Source organism: Lissotriton vulgaris, chromosome 3_1 (genome assembly GCF_964263255.1).
Source record: "Lissotriton vulgaris chromosome 3_1, aLisVul1.2, whole genome shotgun sequence".
Classification (NCBI taxonomy): domain Eukaryota; kingdom Metazoa; phylum Chordata; class Amphibia; order Caudata; family Salamandridae; genus Lissotriton; species Lissotriton vulgaris.
Window position 1 is genome coordinate 1,050,567,288 of NC_141689.1, and position 24,999 is coordinate 1,050,592,286.

General features: G+C 46.8%; 1 protein-coding gene across 2 annotated transcripts in view; it reads right to left on the bottom strand.

The window, feature by feature from the left end:
- SH3GL2 (SH3 domain containing GRB2 like 2, endophilin A1) overlaps positions 1-24,999 on the bottom strand; it is a 702,686-nt gene that overhangs the window by 137,399 nt on the left and 540,288 nt on the right. For both annotated transcript variants that reach the window (XM_086961467.1, XM_086961468.1), the window contains exon 4: positions 882-1,025. In XM_086961467.1, the coding sequence (XP_086817593.1) occupies positions 882-1,025 (144 nt within the window). The remainder of the gene's footprint in view (positions 1-881; positions 1,026-24,999) is intronic.

The window sequence follows — 24,999 nt, forward strand, 5'->3', positions numbered from 1 at the left end:
TACTTAAGGGGTCTGTGGCTGTTTAGAAAGATCTCTAATATAAGCAGTGTAATACAGTGTATATTCATAAAAAAACCAAATTGAAAATTTTAGGATCTAGTTTTAATTGTAGGTTAAAAATTAAGTTGGATCTTTAGCTTGATTTTTAGGAGCAACTTAAGTACAGCATGCAAAAACTAACATGGACGAATGGTGGCCTCAATTGAAAAACAAACAAAAAACAGCATGTTTTGGGAGCAAAATAGTCTGCCCATCTAGCATTCAACATTGTCTTTTAGAAATAAAACCACATTTTGTAAAGGTTTAACCATCCTAATAAATGTCAAATTTAGATTTGTTTTATATGTTTTTCTTTGTGAATTTAATATTTCATAATTGGTAGCCCTGTTTAGTGATTTATGTATACCTGTGTGCTTATTTCCTGTGTACTTGTTTATGTGCATTTTTGTGTATTGAAGTTCAAATCATAGAAAATGCTTAGGCGGGGTTCCCCAGCTTCCAATAGTAATTCAGACAAAGTCATAAGGTAAAGAACTGCTGCTTAGAATGACATGTTTATGAAGCAAGAGGTTAATTGAGTAAAAACACTAACATGCGTTCTTTCAAGAGTTTGGTCGGCAGCCATCTTGCAGGTAACCAAAACTACAGCAGTGTCTGAGCTGGTGGAGAGACAGAGAGACAGAGAGAGAGAGAGAGAGAGAGAGAGAGAGAGTGCGCGAGCGCGTGCAAGGGTGGTGTTACTCTGCTGATTGAGATGAAAGGGCTTTTTGTAAATTGGGTACCCCTTGATTATATGATTGTCCTTGGGTAGGGTGCGTGCCTATTGCTCCGGAATACAAGTAAAACAGACATGAAAAGAATATGATGTAATGTGAATTTACCAAAGCTAGATTCGTCTCCAAGTTCTCGGCCAAACTTTAGCATTGCTTCCGATAGTAAGGCCTCTGCCTGCGGGTAACCTGGACCTTTCTCCTGGCCTCTAATCTTGGACATTGTGTTAACCATGCTGAGCTTGGCTCTTGAAGCTGTAAAAAGGGCAAAGAGCATAAATGAAACCAGACATTATTGCACAAAGCTCCAACAATGAAGCACATCAATTTAACAGTTTATTTTAAAGGTTTATTCGACAGCATTACAAGAAAACCTATGCTTTTGATAAAAAAAATTCCTGTATTTTTTCAATCTCAAGCACATAACCCAACTATTTTTGTTTTAATAGTGACACTTGATAAACATGGAAGGAATAAATTGACAATAATATTATCTTTTTGTATCAATCAAGGAACAAGCGGAGATGAAACCTTCACAAGCCAATGCTCAATCCCATGATTCCCACCAATGGACCCAACAACACACTTTTGTTTGTTGCACTTCCTGTCGATACCTCGCTTATCAAGTATCCTCTACTAGTTTTGCACCAGGAAATACTGGGAGTGAGGAGAAAGATGAAGTGGGGAAGCAAGCTAATACTACTTCTAGAAGCCTCAAAGATAATCATGGTTGGCTTCTGTGTGGCGATCTGCCATAATAACAACCAGACGACCTTTGGAAGATTTTTTTATGTGTTTTAATCAAAGAACGGAGCTGGCAACATCACCGCCTCTCTGCCTCTGTACACCATTCATCAACCGTCAACTGTCGACTTCAAAACAACTCACTGGTCATGCAGCATTCTATAAAATACTGATGCTGTATTCCACAGAATGCAAATTACACATTAACAGAGAATATTACACTATGTCAAGAGTGAAAACGCAGCACCTCTTTAGTAGTTCTAAATAGTCATTTTTCACAATCGCAGATTTAGCTGCCTAAAGACCCCACCTAGTACATGTAATCCTAAATATCAGAAAAAACATCAGGGCCAAATACAGTCAAATCCAGGATCATGTGACCGGTAAAAGACAGTTTGAAAGTCATCTCCATAATTTTGAAACATGCCTCGAGTTTGACGAAGAGCTGAAAAAGTGTCTAGACATAAACATGACAAGGATTTGCAATGCAATAGCTCTCGCATTTACCCGATTTTAAGCTATTGCCATTGTAAATGACAATGTCTAGCTCAAACTCGCGTAAATGCGAGACCTATTGCATTGCAAATGCTTGTTGAGTACAGCTGGGGACGTGTCCTCCAACAGGAGCTGGGATGATTAGCGTCCCTGTTGTTTGACACATTGGTTTGCGTTTCCTCTTCCTGCTCCAGTTGCCTACTTGAGTTGCCTGCATCTGACTGAAGCCCAAGAAGGTCACTCTTTCTCTCCCTAAAGCTCTCCTTAGCTTGTCCCTATCATGATGGCTCCTAAAGGCGGCAGCAAGTAGCAGTCCAAGGAGTATCTGCCCTAGCAGGACGTCATCCGCAACCTCTACGGACTTTAAACTACGCTCATTTTTACAGGCAAGGCGAATAAATACGTTTTATTGACAATTGTGCAACAATGCCGTGCTTACTGCAGCGCAGTGCCCACAATTTATGATTCCTCACAAAAATATGAGCTAAAACATATTTCTTAGCCTTTTTGTTTTAGTAGCCTAATAAATATGAGTGGTGCAGATTAGTTAACATTTAGTGCAAATAAATATGCTTTTTGTCACAATATAGCACACACAGTCGTTCCATATTTAGTGTACAATATCACTACACAAACGCCACACGACAACGTGCACTTATTTTCTGTAAATAATAACTTTGCTGCAAAAAAAAACCAAATAAACACATAAGTGACACACATTGTCATTTATATTGTCAATAGCTCCAACTTTCACAAGTACGAGACATATTTGATTCCAAATGCTTGTTGGCGAGGCTGCAGGCAGTGCCTGTTCCCGGCAGGTCGTTCACAGCGAGGCATGTTCTGGACTACGATGATCGGCCTTCCCTAGTGCTTGCGTGTTTGTGCTTGTTGCTGTCTAATGGAGCCCCAGCAGTATGGGCAGGATGGTCCACTTGCAACTAACGCATTGATTCATTGCTCTTTGTAATGTAGTTGAGGGAGTTCTGCGGAAAAATGGGATTTATACATTATTTAATTAGCACTGGAAAGCTCATTTTGTCACGGTTATTATTTCTTTCCAAGGGGCCAGCGTGCCAAAAAGCTGAATTTATTTTGTCTCCTAACCAGCGTGCTGCACTCTGTTGTTTGTGAAATGGCGACTACAGATCCCACCTGTGTCCTCTCGGAGAAGCGTACACAAGACGCCGCATCCTGCATCCTTTATAGCCTGCATTCTGAATTTGTTATCGGAATTCTATTTTTTTATTTCGTCAGATGGCTTTTTCTTGGGTTCTTCAATTTTGTTTGACATTTTTGCCACGCACTGAAACTTTCAGCTTAATGGTTAATAATTATGGAAATGGGACAACTTTAAAAAACGAGTGGTGCGAGCGTGAGTGCCACAGCGAGACTTGTGGTTTCAATTAACGCGCCCGTGTCTGGGCACGATAATTGAAACCACATGGCGGCGGTGTGGATAACCGACACCAATAGGTCATGGGTGGAGCAATGCACCCGCCTTTGGCCAATTGCGTGCTGTCTTTGTTAAAAAGACGCACGCAAAGGCCACTAGCGTGGGACAAAAGAAAAAGCACACGCATGAGCTTGTGCGATTCCTTGGTCAGTTTTGGAACCCCCTACATGAGGTCTCTCACTGCTCGAGCAATGCTACGCACTGCAACGCTAGGTGCAAGACCTAAAAAAGAAGGTGGGGTCGACAGAAGCTGTGTGATACATCTGTGTTGCACAATGAGGGTTTCAACGCTCCCCTGATCAACTAACACTATCATTTTCCTCTAAGACGTGAACGCGATTAGCCACTTTACAAAAGGTAATCAGCACACCTGCATTCCCTGCCAAACGTTTGGCAGATACTGGTAACAGCAGAGCGCTCAAGCAGCATGAGTAGCACAAGCACGCCTGAATCCAAAGTCTTCCAGGTGGTAGAAGTGTCATTGATGATGGTGGTCTTAGGCCCTGTTACCTAGGCAAAACATTTGTGGAGATTGCAAAAAGTGATGTCATCACACAAGGGTTTGAATCTGGAGAAAAACATCAATATAGGCAGACTCCTTTAATGCAGAAAATGTGTTTCACTCCCAGGAATGGTAACACCTTTTGGAAGGTTATAATGGGTAGCTTTAGACTCTAATCTCATTAGATCAGTAATCTACCGTCCCACCAAGAGATACATTTGGACAAGTGGTGTGGGAGTGTTGGAAAATACAGTGGGGGACTAGGTCAAGGTAAAGGAAAGCTTCATTCGAATGTTATTTTTAACAATCATAAAAGCATTAAAAATAATCCAATCATCAGTAAAATCCAAACGCCACACTTTCCTTAACTCGAAGTAAAATGTACAAAAAAGGACTAAATGAATAGTGGACTGAGTGGCTAGGTTGTCACAAGGGAATAATGGTAACTGTGGTGACCATTCATTCATTTTAGGCAGAGTCACTAGTCTATGCACAGTACTGAGCCTAAACCTAGTCAATAGCATTCTATCATAAGTCCCTGGGACAAATGACAAATATGGCTCCATTCTTAATGTAAATAATCGTAATTGGTGTTGGCTAACACTAGGCTTTAGAAGTTCTTCTGACAATCTGACTGTTTCCAACAAGTATAAGCCCTCCTTTTTAAGTACTTTTCTAGGGATTGTCTGCAGGGTCGCGGGGTCTGTGAAGTATTCTGGGTGACCTAAATCTGTCATAAAGTCACGGACAAATCTGACCCAAGGGATCTTTAAAGCTCCATCTAATTTAAGACAGTCCTGCAGAATCTCCCTATCTACCTGCATCTGTTTCTTCGTCCAGATACTGTGCCACAACAGAATCTGTTCTATTTTAATAAGGTCAGAAATTAAGAAGAGACCCAACTCCTCGTGGCAAACGTAAGAGGGAGTGCTAGGTGGAACTGATAGAATAAATCTTAGAAATTCATTTTCGACTTGTTGCAACAGCTTGGTGTTAGCTAGGCCCCACACCACACCCCTGCTCCATACATGCATTTTGCTTGATATATTTGTAGGAGCTCCTCCGGAGGTTTCTTTCCTAATTTCTTTGAGAAAGTTACAAGGGCAGTGGAGGTCCGAATGAACAACAATTCAAGCTAGCCTGGATGATGAAGGGAGATGCCCTGAAACCGGTCCCAGGATCCTTGTTTCTGGTCAAAGGAAGAAGGCCCTGGCTTGGCAGATCGGGCTGGACTGTTCCCACAAGGAACAGGGTCTAGACTGATTTGCGTATGGCTGGGTCCAAACTGGTGAGGTGTGGTGAGCAAAAGAATGATGGATTTAACCCACATCCTTGTGATTGGGGGTGAATGTTTGCATTGTCCAGCATTTCGTCCATCAATTGTTTCTTTTCAACTGTAATTTACGGCACCGTAGAATGAAGAGTTTGAATCATATGTAGAACAAATCCTAGCTAGAGAAGTTACTTTCAGTGATATAACTATTTGGTTACTAATGAATGTTCTGAAACTTGTAATACTTCCCAGAGTTGGTCATGGCGGTAAGACAAACAAAGGCCAGTGCATATAAGAAAAAGAGTATAAACATCCCATATACATTTATGAGTCAATGTGTTGTCAAATGGCTCTTTTTAATGAAAGTAGCAATGGAGATGCTGATCATGCTGTGGAAGTAATAATTAAAGATGCACTTAAAAAGGATTTCCACAAAAAAACTAAAATCCTTTACAGGAATAACAAAATACGTGGTTATACCACCAAGCCAGTCTCTACAGTATAGGAAACTGATTTGGGTGGCACAGGAACCCTGGCGATCTACAGTGATAGAACCTTTAGAAACATCTATCCTTAGTACATCCCCAAGAGTTTAGAGAGTGTACCATAGAGATTATTGAGTGTATTACTGGGGGGGAAAAGAAATAAATCCCTGTGAACTCTGTGATCAGTGGTAAAAAGTTCTGGCAGATGCCATATGGGGAAATATGTGCATATGCCGATCAGACATCTTTGAATGGCACCTTCAAACTAATCCTTTACAATTCCTATACAAATCCTAAGTGGCACTGCACACTTTGCACAAGTATGAACAAATCAAGAAAAGGCAAATTCCACTTTGTAGACATGGCTAGGGAATGTGGTATAGTCCAACCCCATAGGCAATAAGTACTCTTGAAGGTTAAAAATGAACATGTATCTCAGGCGCGATTTTGTTCATACCACAAGACTTTTTCCCAAAAAATAAGAAAAAAAATACAACAGCGCAAAGGCAAAGACCTGACATTATTCCGAGCTTCATAGTGATGTCCTGAAGTTCTCCATGTGAGCAGCAGAATTTCCTCTGGCAATAGGACATTTACAAGTGGGCATCAGGTAAAATACAAGTCCTGACCAGACAGAGAAGCTCTTTTGTCATTAAAGAACCAGAGGAACATCCCCCTTCAATCAATGACTGGGATCAGCAACCTGATTACTATGATATTGGTTACAAAGGGGCTTTGTAATGGTGCACAAAATGTGATTGTTGAAATCTAGTGGACTTTCAAGATGTAAATTACTTGGGCATAAATGCTGATATTTTGGCTGTTACATACTGCTCGTTGAAGCACATGTGATGCTTATAAATTTGCTTCACAGAGAAGTATGTATGGTGGATCCATCAATTATGTACATAACCAACTAAAGTGTATAATGACTCTCAAGATCCAAGCAGCTTCAATTGAATAAGTAGATGATGAATTTAGCAACATTATGCTTCTTGTTTTGGTTCTATTTTTTCTCTTTATTCGCTTATGTTTGTTATTTTAGGACATTGAATGCATGAGCTTTATTCGTCAGACAAGCACAATTGATTTAGATTGTTATTTCTCTGTTCTAATTAATCATAATAAATGTTTTTCATGCTTTTTAAGTTCATTTTAATAAGATTTGATTACTCGTTGTGTGTTGACAATATAGGGGTGGAGGGTCCAAGTATAAAATTTACTGAACCAGATTTTTGTAGTCATAACTTGTTAAGTGATGACATGAGGTAACGTTATTTGATTAATCTTTTATGTTAAATTTGCCTTATATTCATTATAATAATTTAATCATTTGCATTACGATAACTTATTTTTTTCATTCAATTGCCATTCTTCATTGGCCAACAACATCCACGGGCACGCAAATTAATTTATTTGTATTTTGCCAAGAAAGCGTACAACAGCAATAATGATTGGGAAAACTGAGATTACTTCATAGCCATTTCTTAATCTTGTTATTGGCTCATTATCTTATTTTATTTTTAATGAATGTTCTGCTAATAAAAATCCTAGTTTTGTACTGTCACTTAAAGTCTGCATCCTGAAACCATTCTTAATGTGGGCTGCCTGCATCCGGTCCTGCATTGGGAACATATGAGATTTTCATATTAAACAAGAATATATTACGCAATCAGTGAGTTCTCATTCCACAGTCAAATGTTAACCATGTCATTCTATGTGTTTTAAGCTGAAGGAATCTTTGCATTATTCTACTTACTACTTCAACCTGAGAACTCGAACACTGTTTTTCATTGTTGTAGACGGATCTCATCACAAACCCTAATGCAATCACCTATGACGCTCTACCAACAGACCATCACTCTAGACAGAAGATATCACATAATTCAACAGAGTTCTGCTAGACCATATAAAAAGCAAGTAACACTTATTAGCCATCAAAACATCTCAACCACTTGGCTCAGATAAATATTTTGCTAACTTCTAACAGAATGCATTAGACAGATCTCCAAGCTCCATATTCACAACACTAGACCAAAATACCACTTAGAAAAGTATTTCTGCCTCCAGAGCTCATGATTTACTCACTAAAATCTTTTCTTGAAGAATCAGCTTAGATGTGAGCCAAGCCAAGGCACACCCTTGCACTCTCCATACGGCACCCTCCCTATATATAGTAGTCATATATCTACCATTTCAATTATATAATGTACTCTCATAACCTCACCTCAGAGATTTGTCAAAAACTGCAATGTAAAAGATAAGACACCCATGCCCGCAAAACAGTAATGTAGCTAGACACTTGCCAAATTATGCTGGTCAACACCAATAACGTCATGCTGGACAGCTGGTAGTCATTGAACCTCATGGTGCAAACCAAATGGCAAAGTCCTACAACATGCACATAGATTACCCATCATAACGCGTGATCTTCTCCTGTTTTCTTGAATGACAAACACAAACAGCCCATTCACAAATCACATTTTGGAGCACGTAATCTAGTATTATAGTAATACTATAATGTAATACAATGCTCAAACCTACCGTTGGAAGCCTCCACCTCACTCCCCTTTTCTGTTTGGACATATACGATTTAGTAGTTAATGTGGGGGAGACCATGGGAATAATTACTGGCAAATAGGAGGTTTTTAAGGAAATTTAAAGTGGGGTTTGATAGTGGGATGCTAATGTAAAATGCACACCCATAAAAGAGGAAGACAATTGCAATTCCCAAAATACTCTGCTATAGTTCTTACAGCCCGAAGTCGTCAAAATAGCCTCAAATTAACTACAGCCCAGGCTTGAAGTATGTCAGGCACCACACATGGTCAACCACTGGTACTGCAAAACACTCCCATAGAAAACAATGCTGGCAGGTAAATTAACAAACATCATATCGTTATCATATCCACAGCATCGTATGGTAAAAAATTACATTAGTATGACGTTTAAAATGACATATGTTTTAAGTACTAAATATTAAATACAATTATTGATCTTATCTAATGTATTGATAAACTTAATTTCCCAAAAATGTAATTTCAACCTAAAATAAATAAATAATTTAAATGAATTAAATAAATAACCTTCAACTGTGTTCAATAAATAATGAATAAGAATAAAAATGTTAATGACGGTGAGTAAAAGGAAGACTTATACTATTTGGTACACATTTAATTTGATGTGGTAAGGCTGCAAAATTGTATGTTATTATGTCAGTGTTAAAAATAATTTAAAATGTATTTTTCATTAATTTACATTTGATTACACATTAAAATGTGTGTTTATCTTTTCTTAGATTATTATAAATGTAATTAAATGCCCCTATACTTTCCCATAGGGGGATATCTACCCCCATGGCAGAGATCTCCACCAACGCCATAAAACAAATAAAGTGTTACTTCAAGGGGACTATCCTGATAAAATAAATATTTTTATAGAACTTATTGAGTGTGAACCGTATATTGTCATTTGATGACATCTTTGATTGAAGACTTTAGAGGTACCTCTAGTTACCTCTAGGATTCCCCTATATATTTTCAAAAGAGTCGGAACTGATATGATTTGGAAAAATTCCTTCATTTAGTGTGCAATAATATGAAAAGGTTAAATATTCTTGAGCTTTTGTTTTTTTGATTTAAGACTCTTAACTCTTGTCATTATAAATACATTTTTTAGCACAATTGTGTTTCTGTGGATCTTTTTGAATAACATGTTGGAGTTTTTTCCCAATTTGCAGCAGCGGCTACTCCGCTAAGGCAGAGAAGAGTCGCCCCAATGCTCTGCGACCAGTTTAAAAAGGAAAACTAAAATGATAATAACTAATGCTATTATTCTTTTAGTTTTCCTTCCTGCTTAGGTGTGGGGCGCGGCGGGGCGGGTGGGGTTGAGCAGGCCAGAGCAGGGGCCAAGGGGAGGAGTGTTAAGAACACTCTAAAGAGCGCAGGGCCGTTCAGCTGGCACTCTTGGGCTGGCCAAACCGTCCTGCGCACTTTGCATCTTTCCCACCAGTCTTTGATGCATAACCTGGTAGAGAACATGCACAGCCTCCTTGTCCCCGTCTGAGCACTGAACCATGGCGCTTATACCAATCACAATGCTGCATTGTAGAACTGTGATTAGCCAGGGGATTATGGGAGGCTATGTGCTTCCTGTTGCGGTGCAAAAAAAAAGTCTGATGAGAGGTGGCGTCCGGCGGCACCCAGGTAAGTCATTATTCCCCCTCTGCTCCTCGTTCCCCCAATCTCCGGCCTCCACTGCCTCACCACCCTTATTCAGTAGCAGCCGCTACAGCCAATTTGTCATGTTGTCTTTATCAATAAGGGAGTTTACTGCCTTTCCAACCTATTCATTTGCCATGGTTTTGGATCAGAAAAAAACTCACTTAAACATTGATTTAACTTTGTGACATTTTGACCTCTTTTTTCCATTTTCATACTATCAGGTGTGAAAGCCTTTCTTGTGTTCTAACGTTTCTTAAATGTAAAATGTCAATGTAATCATTTTTTGTGGTATCATGACTCTAAGGTTGTCATGTTTCGAACTTTGACATTATTGAAATTCAAAGCTTAGCAATAAAGATGCACATCACATTCTTCTTCAATATAACCTTCAAGCCTTAAATTGTGCACCACTGTAATAATGCACCATTATATGATTGATTCGATATAGAGAAGAAATGTTCTTATAAAGCAAAATGTATATTGTAAGAGGAAAACCAGTGAAGCACCTTTTACAAAAAGTTAGGAAGGTTTGGGGTGATTTTATACATTATTTGACAGGATCAATTATATGATTATAAAGGCTGAGATATATTAAAAAGCAATGCTGGGTGCTTCAACCGGTGAAAGAATGTAAAAAAATGGTGAGAGCTCCAGCCTTTCCCAGTGCCTACCTACATTTTCCAACATCCATGACACAGGGGCAGCAACCACAAGGATCCAAGTGGATATCAGAAGTATTGAGACATTATTTTGTCTGACAGGTGTATGTCAGCATGACCGGAAGTTGCAGTGGGAAATTATGCAGTGTGTAGCCTTCTCACAGGTCCAGACGGCCAGACTCGGCTCTGCAGTGAACATTGCCGTGGGGCCCGTTCTTCGTGCCGTGTCTCGGCAGCGTGCGGATGATCTCCATCCTCATACCCGTTTGCTGCTTTGTGTCTGGAACAAGTTTTAGTAGAGCGCAGAGTCTGACGGAGCAGTATATGATGGCAGCATAGTGCCCTGCTGCAGGTTCTTTCACCACCAGCCTAGATTGCCTGGCTTAGCCAATAGACAACAGTCAGGCCTTGGAAACACCAAACCAGCAGTGACCCTAGATCATGGCAGATGCCACAACTTGTGCAGAAAAACATTTCATAGGTGTCTGCCAAAGGCCACATAGACATGACCTGCTGGAAAGTACTCACCTCATGCTTTGTCTGCTACATGAAATCCATAAACTGATAGAGATTAACTGAGTAATTTTGGGGACATAATTCCCTTCTGGTTAGCATCTTTATCATCATTAGGTCTGCGATCAACATAACCACAGCCCTCTTGTGGGTGTCTTTAGGCTCCCAGCACTCAACTGCTTGTGGGCGTTATAGGAACATTTACCCTCCCTACCTGGCGTCTCCTTACTTCTGGTACAGCCCTATGTTGTCTCTGCTGCCTAACTGGATGGATTCCTGCAGGATCTGTGGAAGACCCAATGCTACGTCACACATCTCCTACTTCCCCTGGGATGTGTGACTGCTACTTGGGATGCCCCAACATTTTGTGGGCCTAACTGTGTTTCACCCTCCCGCCACTATCCCCCCCAAACAACTTCGAGTGTCCTGTCCACATGAGCTTCATTCCTGACTTGAGGCCCCACTCGAGCACACCAGCAGTGGTGTCTGTGCTCAAATGTCTACTCTTGCACCCTCTTTCCACAGCGTGAGCTCTCATGTGAGATTTTGTCACAATGCTCTACATGCTTTTAAGTTACCTGCCTGATGCCAAACCTTTACTGTAACTGTCAGCTTCTCTTCTCTGCGGTCATTGGGGAAAAGTCTAATGCCACTACAAACATCACGGAAGTGATTCTAGAAACATTGCCAAAGGAACTTACCTCCACCGAGACCTGTGGTTGGGACCAAGCCAGGACTTGACAGCACAAGTGTTGTAAAGAAAAGGGGCACATCATTCATACCTGCTGACTATTTCACATCTCTTTTTCCTGTCATCATAAGGCAGGGCATTCTAAGACTTAGGGTATCACCACTTGGAAAGTCTGCATACATGGAATATTGAGGAAGGGCTCAGACTGTCGAGGAATGTGTCTTACCTCCTCTTGATAGTCACATAGAGCCAGACTTCTTCTCCTTTCAGAGACTGACCCTTGGATGGTCCTCTGAATATCCTTCAGTTGGCTAGAAAGACTACAGTTGCTTTCTTTTGTTGTTTGCACGTGGAATGGAGGGACTTGAGGCCGAGCTAGCCTATTAAAGTTAGAGCTGGTAACTGTTTTGTGATAGCAGGGTTAGACACTCATCTTCCATCCCTTGCGTTATCATATCCTCTCTCTCCTTAGATTTGACATAGGAGCAGCCTTCTCTGTGGCTGATACAGTACATTCTACATAGTACCCCTATGGCCCCCTCTGCTACCCTTTTTTGCTCCACTCATTTTATATCCCTAGCTAGGCTCTACAGTTTCCCAGCAGGCTTTGCCCTACTTCGAGACACAGAAGAGGAATATGGTACAGCTTCAACTGATAATATCACATCAGAAACCTTTTGCATTTCTGTCCCTCACTATCAATGGCATGATGCATTATATTAATTATTTTAAAAAAAGTTATATCATACCGTGTTTAAAAACCTCCTGATATATCACTTATTCAACAAAAACCACTTCTCCCCTGCTGAATTTGAGAAGTTGAGGAGAGACTGGGTGGGGAGGGTGGTTAGTAATAGCAGAAAGAAGCATCAACCTGGCCCAACACACAGGCCATTAAACTCATATCCCTCAAAACACTGTGAGGTAGCAATATTTATTTACAAATCCATTTCTATTTCATTTTCTATTTCAGGATTTGGTGAAGCGCAACAGCTACCCCGGCAAAGGGGTGTCCCGGCGCTGAGAACAGACGTGCAGACTGAGGATAGAGGGAGAGGGGGAAGGGGGAAAACTAGGGAGCGGGGAAGAGGTGGGTCTTAATTGCTCTGCGGAAGGCAGGGAGGGAGTCGATGGAACGAATGTTAAGGGGGAGATCGTTCCACAGTGTGGCGGCAAGGACACTAAATGAGCGGCCTCCAGTTCGGCAGAGTCGAAACCTTGGGATTGTCAAGAGGAGTTGGTTGGCAGAGCGTAAGGCACGGCCAGGAACGTAAGGTTGGGCAAGGCTGCGAAGTAGAGGGGGATTACCTTGTTTCACAATCTTAAAGATCGTGACTAAGGCCTTGAATTTGATTCGGCGATCCACGGGCAGCCAGTGGAGCTTACGGATGGTAGCTCTGGCTGAACATCTGCGTGGGAGGCCAACCAGCGTTCTGGCTGCCGCATTTTGTATGCGTTGGAACCTAGCAGTTTCCGCTTTATTAGCTCCCAAAAGGAGGACGTTAGCGTAGTCCAGGCGTGATAAGATGGTAGCCTGGACGATAAGCTGGCGGGCCTTGGAATCGAAGAGCCCAAGTATGGGTCTGAGGTTCCTTAAAAGGCCTATACAGGTAGCGGCCACCTTTTTTGTGTGGGACTGGAAGCTAAGGTTGGCATCGACCCAAACTCCCAGATTTTTGACACCGTTTTTGGGGAGTGGAGTGGCGCCTAGGGATGACGGCCACCAGTGCTCGTTCCAAAGGCTGGTGTTACGGCCTAGGAGGAGCACCTCGGTTTTCCCGGCGTTGAGTTGGAGGTAGTTGTCCGTCATCCATCGGGCCACAGCAGTCATACCTTCTCTAAAGTTGGATGCCACGAGGGACGGGCTTTCCGATAGGGTGACAACCAGCTGGGTATCATCTGCGTACGAGACGAGCGTGAGCCCCCACTCTCTAGCCACGTCCGTGAGTGGCTGGACGTAAAGATTAAAGAGGGAGGGGCTCAACGCTGAACCCTGGGGAACACCTTGAGCGATGGGGTGAGGTTTAGAAAGATACGGAGGAGCAGACACCTTGAAGGATCTATCCTTAAGAAAGGAACGGAGCCATGCAAGTGCAAGGCCAGTCACACCGGTCATCTCCAGACGATTCAAAAGGATGTCATGGGCTACCGTGTCAAAGGCTGCGCTGAGATCAAGAAGAATCAGCGCAGCACTATGACCGGAATCCAAAATCATCCGGAGATGCTCCGTAGTGGCCAATAGGGCGGACTCCGTGCTATGGCCTGCACGGAAGCCATTTTGGGAGGGATCTAGAATTCCATGACTTTCCACATGCTTCGACAGAATGTTATTAACATGGGTTTCGGCAATTTTGGACATCCAGGGGAGAAGGGATATGGGGCGAAAATTTTCAGGCTTGGTGGGGTCAAGGGTAGGTTTTTTAATTATCGGTGATACCCATGCTTGTTTCCAAGCTATGGGTACAAGTCCTGTAGAAAAGGAGAGGTTGAGGATGTTCAGCATGGGGGATAGAAAAAAATCCATCGAGGCCAGGAAATGAGAAGGGCTCATGGGGTCGGCTGGGGAACCAGTCTTCACTTTCTTGCCCAGTCTGATCAGATCTGTAGCGGTGATGGCAGAAATTTGGGACAGAGGTAAGATGTTAGGGGCTGTGGACATGGAGGCTCCATTGAAAGGGGCAGTCTGTGGAAAGGTTGCATAGATTTTCTGGACTTTTTCAATGAAATAGGTTGCGAGCTGCTCACATTGCTCGTGGGAAGAGATTTTTGGAGGGGGGGCCCTAGGGCTTTGGAGCTCTTTCACTAGTTTAAAAATGATTTTTGATGGGTTCGCATTGGAGTTAATTTTATTGGAGTAAAAAGAGGCACGGGAGGATCTAATAGCTTTATGGTAGGTTTTAAGACTAGATAGATATCTAGCCTTATCCTGATTATCATATTGCTTCCTCCATAGGCGCTCAGCCTTTTTGCACTCCTTGCGCATTGCCCTAAGGGTGTCATCGAACCATGGGTTGGAGGGTATATTACGTCCTTTAGTCAGTTTAGCCGGGATAAGAGAGTCGAGGCCGTTACTGATCCAGTTGGTAAATGAGGTATAGGTTGCGTCTATATCGTGGTTGGCTTCGTTTTGAAACTCTCCAAGGGTTTCATGTAAGGCAAATGGGGAGAGTTTGTGCCAGGGTCTTTTTAGACGCTGAATGGATTCAGTTTTGTTTTGACGTTGGGGTGCCGGGACGCTCAGTTTAACAAGATAGTGATCCGTCCATCCCATTGGGGTGGGGGTTTCTGCAGCTGCCTCTTGTATGTTAGAGAAGATCGGATCTAGAATGTGTCCAGCTATATGGGTAGAGGTGTGGACTAGGGAGTTAAATTGCAGTGCCGAGAGGTCTGCGAGAAGGTTAGTGATGACATTATCGCCAGTCGCATCAAAGTGCAAATTTAGGTCACCTAAGATGGTGAAGTTGGCGAATTTAGTGGTGAGCACTGTGGCCGTTTTGAGGAGGGCATTAATAAATCTAGTGGCCTGGCCTGGAGGGCGATAAATGTATAGGCCTGTTAGCATAAATTGAGGGGTCACGCTAATTTTAAATTGGGCGCATTCACAGTCTTGGAGAGGTTCCTTGATAAAAGAACAGGTCAGCTGTTTTTTATAGATAATTGCGATGCCGCCACCGCGAGATTCGCGGTTAATGGTGACCAGGTTAAACTCATCTGGGAGCGTTAGATTGGGGATGGTGGTAATGTCATCTTGGAGCCATGTTTCGCATAGAAACAGTACATCAGGGTTTTCCTCCTGAAGAAGCGTATTCACCTCAGGGTGATGTTTAACGAGGGATCTGCAGTTGAGTTGGAGTATCCTCAGTGGTGGATTTGAAGTATTTGGGAGGTCACACCGAACCCTAGTGGGTGCATTGGTGGAGAAGTGGCAGTGGTTGCAGTGGAGATGCGTAAGACCTAGACTGCCAATGGTGTTAGAGCATGTTTGGTAAGGGTTCAAATGTAGGAGTTCCTTACCGTCGTAGCGTATGCGCTGACAGGGCCTGGATGAGCCAGGGGGGGTGGCGAGAGGCGATGGTCTGGCGATGACGGGCGAAGACGGGCTTGCCTTAGGCGCGCCTTCGGCGCGCTGACGGCGCGCCCGCTGCGCCCGTCCGCTGCGCTTCCTAGCAAGGCACATGGTTTTATGCCTGACGGAGGGGGCGTCACGGGGGCGTGGCCAGCTGAGGTGGGCGTGTCTGAGGACGCGCCTCGCCCTCGGTGATGGCAGAGAACGGAAACGTTGAAGCGCTGAAGACGCTGTTCGAGTGCAGAAGTGAAATAAGTAAGTTTTAAAAACACAGTAAAATTACACGCAATATTGTGAGAGCAAGGTTCACTCCCGGCTTCCGCCTCAGGAGACTCGTCTGTTGTGTCGCGCTATCCAATGCGCACACTTTTGTAGTCAGTTTCAGGGGGCGTGGCCAGCTGAGGTGGGCGTGTCTGAGGACGCGCCTCGCCCTCGGTGATGGCAGAGAAGGGAAACGTTGCAGCGCTGAAGACGCTGTTCGAGTGCAGAAGTGAAATAAGTAAGTTTTAAAAACACAGTAAAATTACACGCAATATTGTGAGAGCAAGGTTCACTCCCGGCTTCCGCCTCAGGAGACTCGTCTGTTGTGTCGCGCTATCCAATGCGCACACTTTTGTAGTGCAAGAACCAACACTGAAAACTTGGAATGACCCCCTTGTGGAGGTTTGGCTTCACCAGCGTGTGTGCTCTAATTACAACCCTGGTTGCTGGCTGTGTTTATGGACTAAAAACCTCAAAATCCCCTAATTTTCTTCCATATCTATAATTGTTACTGACATTGGCTCAGTAAGGACTGGAATGTGGCTCTTGAGCCAATCTTGGACAGTAATTACCTCATGGACAAACAATGCCACAGATAGGGCAATCCTTAGTCACTTCATGGACCACAATGATCTTGTGGACCATTGGCATATAATCCAAGACAAGGAATTCACTTTTAAGTCCTGTGTTCATGGCAGTTGTTCCAGGATAGACTAGTTCTTTAAGCCTGACTCAATCTTTAGTACCTTATCTAATTGCTCTATATTAGAGGGTAGGATATGAGACCACTAACTTGACAGTTTGGACCTTGAGCTCAGCCATGTCTCCTCAGGAGAATGAAAGTCTTGAGGTATGGACACCCATCCGAAACTTCACGTCGAAGAGACCACCACCATATGAACAATGGCTTGGTGCTCTCCTCACAAACTCTTTGGGTTGAAGGTAAGGAGACTCTAAGGGTCAATATGGCGAGGGATTCTGTTGCTAGCAGACATAAATCTAGGCTTAGGCAAAGTAACCTAGATTGAGACGTTAGGGGACAGCTACACTGCACGTCCATCCCTATAATTGTGATGAACCCTAGAATGCATAAAACTGAACTTTTTTTTAAATAGAATTTTTATTTATTTTTCCTTGAGCATGAATGAAAGAGGGAGGAAAGACAAGAAGGAAGAAATAAGGGAAAAAAAGGAAAAGTACAGGCGACAAGCCACAAATAACCCCACACAGGGGGTGCTGGAGAACGCTTCCACAAAAGAGGCAAGGGGAGGCAGCATATATGAACGTTAAAAGCAGGTACAAGAGTCAATGTTCGCCAGATGCAGAAGGAGAATTAGGCTCAAACCCCTTCTCAAGTGGTCAATCGTCTGTAAACTTGCTGTGAGAGGTGACGACCCCGATTGGGGGACAAAGCTGCACAAGATGTCAACATAGTCCGTCTCCACAGGTTAAGTAGTGTTGCAACAGAGAAGAACTAACAACCCCAACAGCAACCCCCCCCACTCTCCCCCTTCCCCCATCCCCCACCCCCCTCCCTGGCGGTGGCGACCATTCACTCATTCACATCAGGCTCTCATACAGACCAGCTGGTTAAATCTCAAAGAAGTGAAGAGCACGAAGTGCGAAGGGACAGACCGCAGATGGGAGACCTCGAGACAAAAATTGGACCAGAGGACCCCAACGGAACAAGAAGTTTTTAAAATTGCCCAAAAATATACCTGACATTCTCTCCATGCTCAGCAGTCGCCACAGCCTCGCGTGCCACAGTGAAATAGCCGGAGCAGTCGGTTTCTTCCAGGCTGCCGCTAGTGTTAACTTGGCTGCTCCCAGACACAGCCATATAATACGTTTGTCGGCCTTAGTTTGGTGTTCCAACATCGGATCACGAAGCCCCAACAGGACAAAATCCATTGACTCCAGAATCGGATAACCCACGACATCCTTGATGTGGGACAAAATCTCAGACCAGAACGGGCGGATGATAGGACAATCCCACCAGATATGGCGGAAGTCTCCCAACAGACCGCAACCCCTCCAGCACCTGTCTGAGGTGGCTGGGAATATCCGATGCAGCTTGGACTGGTAGAGGTACCAATCGTACATGAGCTTCAAGTGAGCCTCTCTAAGGTCCAACGAGTGGTTATGCGCTGCCACGTCCCGCCAGAGGTTCTTCCATTCGCAGTCAGAAATGTCTCTACCTAGGAGGGCCTCCCAGTGTTCCATATAGCGGGGAAGAGGGGATACCACGGTGTCTAGCAGCAACCCATAGAGGAAGGAGATTGTCCCTTTCATAGTGGACGTGCGGAGAATAAAAGCCTCAAATGTTGTCAATGGTCTTGTGGCGGCGTCCACCACTCCCGCCGATGTCGCCCAATGCAGGAGCTGAATGTGGCGAAAGCGTTCAGTGGGTGGAACACCATAATCTTGCATACAATTATGAAAGGTGAGAGGCGCCGTACCGTGGAACAAATGGGTAAGGGCTCTACAGCCTCCCTCTCTCCACAGCCCAAAGGGTCCCTCTCTCAGAGCAGGAGGAAATGCCGGGTTAAAGTGAATGGGCGTAAACGGGAACGGAAACGTGGTCCAGCGGTCATCGCCACTGACCGTGTCCCAGACTTTTAGAACCGTGCTGGTGGGAGTGCTGATATACGCATTCCTGGGTCGGTCAACCTTAGGCTTCCAGGCCAAATCCCAGATGGATCTCCCGACCACACTCCGATCTATATGTAGCCAGTGTTTCACTGAGAGCTGCTGGGACTATTCCACCAGAACCCGCAACTGCGCGGCTTTATAGTACAGGTGCATGTCCGGGAACCCCACTCCTCCCTCCCTCCGCGGTCGCCTCAGCGTTGCAAACGAGAGTCGCGCCCGGCCTCCCTGCCACACAAACTTCAGCATCAAAGTTTTGAGGCGGCAAAAAAAATCCAATTCCACCGGTATAGGTAGAGACTGGAAAAGATACAGGAACTTAGGAAGTAGGACCATCTTGATAGCGTGGAATCTACCTAGCCAAGAGATGTACTTTGGCTTCCATCGCTCCAGCTCAGCGCGCACTGCCAACAGCATTGGGGGGAAGTTAGCTGAGAATAATGAGCCTAGGTTAGACGTTAGTCGGATGCCCAGATACAACAGAGAGGCAGACGACCATGATAGGGGCGTAAGCACGCGCACCCGGTCTACCTCCGCGGGGGGAAGAGTCAGGTTCAGTATGTACGATTTGTCAAAGTTGACTTTGAACCCTGCCACCGCTTCAAAGTCAGAGAGCACCGTTTGAATGTGAGGTAGCGATTGGGCTGGATCCCCCACCGACAGCAACACATCGTCCGCGAATAGGGAGATTTTGTGCTGCTCACCCTTAAAAGGAAGACCCTTGATTTGCTCCTTCTCCCGGATTGCGAGGGCCAAAGGCTCGATACTTAAAGCAAAGAGGAGAGGGGAGAGAGGACACCCCTGTCTCGTCCCGCGCGAGTGAGGAAAGCAGGCGGATCTATGCCCATTGACCATCACCCTAGATGTGGGGCTGCTGTAATTAGCACTGATCATTTTTATGAAATGGGGAGAGAAGCCAAAAGCTTCCAAGGTACGATACAAGAATCCCCAGTCGACGCGGTCAAAGGCTTTTTCGGCGTCGAGCCCCATCAGCACCGCCGGAATACGAAACCTGTTGGCCTTTTCTATCAGATGGATCACCCGTCTCAGGTTGTTGTGAGTTTGTCGCCCCTTTATGAATCCAGACTGGTCCGGATGTATGAGGGCCGGCATCAAGTCCTGGAGCCTACTCGCGATGATAGAGGAGTATTGTTTAGCATCCAAATTGAGAAGAGCTATCGGGCGATATGACGAGCACTTGGTGAGATCTTTCCCCGGTTTGGGGAGAAGGTAATCATGGCCTCAGCCATGGTCCCAGAGGTCAGCCCGGTGACTGCCATCTCATTAAAGAGGGAGACCAGACAGTCGCACAGCTCCGTCGCAAACGTTTTATGAAACAAGGCAGTGTAGCCATCCGGCCCCGGAGCTTTGTGGAGCTTCAAAGCTTTGATAGCGTCCAGCACCTCCTCCCTGGAGATAGGGGCAGACAGCAACTCATTCCATTCCTTGGAAATCTGTGGTATAGGGAGACCGTCCAAGAACTCAGATTGGGCATCCCGGTCTAGGGCGTCGCCCCTATAAAGATCAGCATAAAAGCGGCCAAAGATATTCGCCTTGTCCGCATCTCGGTGCTGCACGGACCCCGTCGGATCCTAAATCCCTCCAACGTAATCCCTCTCCCTCTTATCCCGGAGTTGCCGGGCCAAGTGCCGCCCCACTTTGTTCCCTTGTGAGTAGGAAACACGCCGCAAGCGCAAGAGAGTGAATTCAGCCCGGTTATTGTAGTGGGCCCTCAGCTTCCCCCGCACCGCAGTCAGAGGTCGGAGGGTCACCCTAGACGGATTCGATTTGTGCACCTGTTCCAATACAGCGAGTTCCGCCTCCAGGTCCTCACGCTCCTTCCTCCTTAATTTGTTAAGGTTCGCATTGAGGCCTAGGCAGGTGCCCCTTAACGAGGCCTTACAGGCGTCCCAAGTGTGGTACACCGAGGTGTCCGACGGTGGGTTAAGAGCCAGGAACTCCCTAATGGCCTTCCGCAGCTCCCTGCAGGAGACATCCTCCCGTATCAGTGCTGCCGGAAAGTACCACTTCCGCCACCCGTCCCCCCCCCACCGACCACTGCAGCCCGAGAACCACCAGGCTATGATCCGACACGGAGAATGGAAAGACGCTGGAGACACGGACATCACCTCTAAGGGCCTGGCTCACGAAGATATGGTCCAAGCGAGAGTAGGGACGATGGACGTGGGAGAAGAAGGTGTAATCCCTGGTCTGGGGGTGCAGGAAGCGCCAGCTATCATTCAACCCCAGTTCACCCACCTGTCGCTGCGTTTCATCGGAGAAGACCCCAGCCTCTGCCCTCTGTGCACACGAGCTATCCAAATCTTTGTCCCACACCATGTTAAAATCCCCCAAGAGGAGCAAGTGCCCTTCCACAAAGTCCCCCACCTTGTCCAATAGGTCCTGTAGAAAGCTATTCTGTCTAGCATTGGGAGCATACACCACCACAAAGGTACACAATCGACCATACAACGACCCCTTCACCATTAACCAACGGCCCTCCTTATCGCTGCTCACCCCCACAGGCTGAAAGGGAAGGGACGCCCGGAAAAGGAGAGCCACCCCCCTGTGCTTGGTGGATGCAGAAGCCCTATAGATGAGAGGGAAATGTCTGTGCCGGAGCCTAAGTTCATCTTTCCTAGCCAGATGAGTCTCCTGGAGGCCCACCACATCAAGATGATGGTCCAACAGGTATTTCCAGAGTTTCTGGCGTTTCTGCGGGGAGTTGAGACCTTTCACATTCCAAGTGCCAATACTAACAGGCATAATGAGTCATGAAGCCCCAATGCTGTGCACTCGACATGGTGACCTGGTCCCGTCCCCTGTCTCCCCCCAACGTCCAGGCCTCCTCCCGGGGTCCAGTCCCACCCTCGAGTACCCCCGCCCGACTCCCATCCCCTCTCTCCCACCACAGGCCCCAATCTCCAAGGGCCCCCAAAGACCAGTCGTACAGCAGGAAGCATAGGATCCCTATCAGAGCAAGGGTCAGTGATAACACCTGTACAGAAGCACCGTCACCCAAGGCCCACTCAGCAGTCCTCCAGAGGGAAGAACACTCACCACAAGCATCCATTGGTCGCCACCACCCCCCTGCCCACCCCCATCCTGAGCCCCAACTTCCCCCCCGCACAGTCCACCCCCAAGTCACCCCACCCCCCGTCCCCCTTCAAACAGAAGAACAAGGGAAAGTAACACAATGCACTGAACCTGAACATTGTACTTAGCAGTTCCAGTAGATCGTAGTCCGTAAGGGCCCCCCTGGACTGGGGTCGGGGCACCATCTTAGTGTCCTCCAGGGCCACGGTCCGGGGTGTCTTCTCCAAAAGTACAACCAAACCCACGAGACCTGAGAACCTGTGCCCCTCCGGCACCAAACCACCAGCGGCTCAAGGATCATGCCGCCCCAGAGCTTTGCTGGGAGCCTGCCAACGTTGCTGAGGCCACCGATGCCACTGCAGCGCCCCTCTCCTGCAGGCTAGCAGTACGGTCTGGCCTTCCCTGGTCCGGGGTCGGACCCACTCTGTGCCAGGAGGAGGATCGCCGACGCCTCCGTGATGGTGCGATGCTTGCCTCCTGCGATGGAGCGACGTCGTCCAGGCCCAAAAGATCCTTCGTCACCTGAAGAGAGCGAATTTGCGCCAGTCTGTTTTGCCATCGAAAGATGATGCGGAAAGGATGACCCCACGAGTAGGAGATGTTGCGTTCCCGCAGGAAGGAGGTCACCGGACCGAACTCCAGCCTCTTCTGGAGTGTCGATGCCGCCAGGTCCTGGTAAAGCTGCGGACGGTGCTCCCTGAACTGCAAAGACGGGATGGCTCTAGCCTTCCGCAAGATGCGTTCCTTTAACTGGAAATCGTGCACACAGACGAGAATGTCCGGAGGGGCCCCCCTCCTCGCCTGGGCAGACCGACTCTACGGACTCTATCCATTCTGATGTCCTGAACATCCTCCTCGTCCAGAATCTGCAGGAAAAGAGCCTGGACATATCCGCGCAGGTCCCCCGCCTCTCCGTCCCATGGCACCGCGCGAATGCGGATGTTGTTCCGCCGGGAACGATTCTCCAGGTCTTCTGAGTGAGCCTGGAGGTCCAAGTTTTGTTCAGTGAGCCGGATGATATCTTGCTGTAACTGGTGGACATAGTTCACCATGCTCGAGTCATGATCCTCCAGCGTCGCCACCCATTCTCCAATGCCATCTACATCTCTCTGCACTTCCCGGAGGTCCGACGCCAATTGAGCGCAAAGCTCAGAGATGTCCCCCTTGATGGATGCGAAGAGTTCCGTCATAAAGGCCTTGGTAGCAGGGGCCTCATCATCCGATTGCTTGGGCGACGCACTGGTTCCGGGGGAAGCCGGCTGCTGAGAGGATTTTGATGCGCCATCTTTCCCAGGCCTCCCTTTGCGCAGCGTGTTGGACATCGTGGGATTCCCGCGTCGGCGGGAAGGCAGGGCGACCGTGCACGTTCCAGTGGCCAAAGGGCCGTCACTGCGGCTGCCCTCACCCCGCTGTTGCCGTCGAAATAGCAGCCCGTACAGCACCCCCACCAGCCAGCTCAGCCAGGAGTCAAGTCACCGTCCACTCCTCCAGAGATCACCGCTAAGACCTTCACCCCAGGAGGCACCTGTGTTACGCCTCTGTCCAGCCGCCTGCTGCTCCCAAATGGGGGGTCAATTGCTGTGGATATCCAGGTTCAGTTCAGGCAGGGAGGCCTGGGAGTACCCCCTGGTCCCAGGACGCCGCCATGATGCCAGGCTGCCCAAACCGCCCGGTCAGGTCAGGGACTGGGGGGATGAAGTGAGCAAGTGCTGTGCTCGCTGGCTCCCGCCGTTCGATGTTGTAGCCACCAAGCTTCCAGTCGTGGCGGAACCGCAGCGGAGGCCTCACGACAAGGAGGGCGCTCTCCCGTCTCCCCGCGCAGCTCCCCCGACAGGTGGGTGCCCGACAGTACAAAATGCCAAGAGCCCAGTCCATTGCGGCCCCTCTCCAATGGATCCTCACCGCCTCTTCGGAGCAGGGAGCTCGGGCCCCTCAGTTACCACACTCCGGGGATCCCTAGGCCACGGACCGCCAAATCACCTCTGCTCCCTGCCGGCCAGAGGATATCGCCAACCCAACCACGCTGTTCAGGAGCCCACGACAGGACCTTGTTGGGTGCGTTTGCTTGGCTGGGCGGCCCCGCTCAAGAGGTCAAGTCAGCGGCGGCGGGGGGCAGCTCCGCGGCCGCCGTGCTCGCTGGTACCAGCCGGCCTGTCTTACTGGCACTTGTCTGCCGACTGCTGTGGGGCTCCCAAGGCATCCGCTTCTCCCCAGGGGCGTGTGCAGGTTCCGGCAAGCGGCGGGACGGGAGCCGAGAGCTCTGAGTCCGTCGCGGCTCCCCGCCTGTATCGTTTCCACTCCGCCGCGGAGCAGGAGGTCCAGCCTCTCTCCTACGCGAGGCCGAGGCTCGCAGGGCCGCAGTCCGCCGCTACACCCAAGACCGCCTCCAGGCAACCTCTGCTCTTGCTCGCAGCACCGGACCCTACCCCTTCGCTTCAGGGTCCACCGCTGGTCTCTGGGAGTCGAACAGCACGCCGCTAAGTATGCTGTACAAGGCTAAGCTGGGTTCGGCGCCGGAGGGACTCGAAAGAACGTCTCACTCCATCGCCATCTTGGCCACGCCCCCATAAAACTGAACTTTAAATCCCTCCTCACAAGTAAAGCTGAGTACTCTGTGACTACAGTAGCAACACTATGGATAGGGTGACAGCCGCCCCTGATATATGTGTTTACTTACAATATCTCTCATGCTGAGGAGACTGCAAATGCATTCAAATTTTATTCCAACATCTTTATAGCTTGAAATTTCAAGATACTTTTACAGCTTAGAGTGCCTTCCTAGAATAAGTATGCGTGCCATTATGCAAAGGCAGAACTCCACTGGATCACAGTGGAGGAAACCAAGGCGTGATCTCCATCTTGTGTTGTGTTATGGCAAAACAGTAGGGGATGAAGGCCTGCTGGGTGAATTTTACAGGATTGATAAGGCATTACTTTCATCAGTCCTGTATGTCATTATCATAGAGGAGAAGGAGACAGGGAGGCATAGAACAGAATTGAACATGGCAATTATAACTTTACTGCCATGGCCATGCAGGGATCCACTATTCTATTCCAGTTACAGATCTATTTCTCTAATCAACGCCACTTCGAGACCCATGACAGGGAACTCTGGG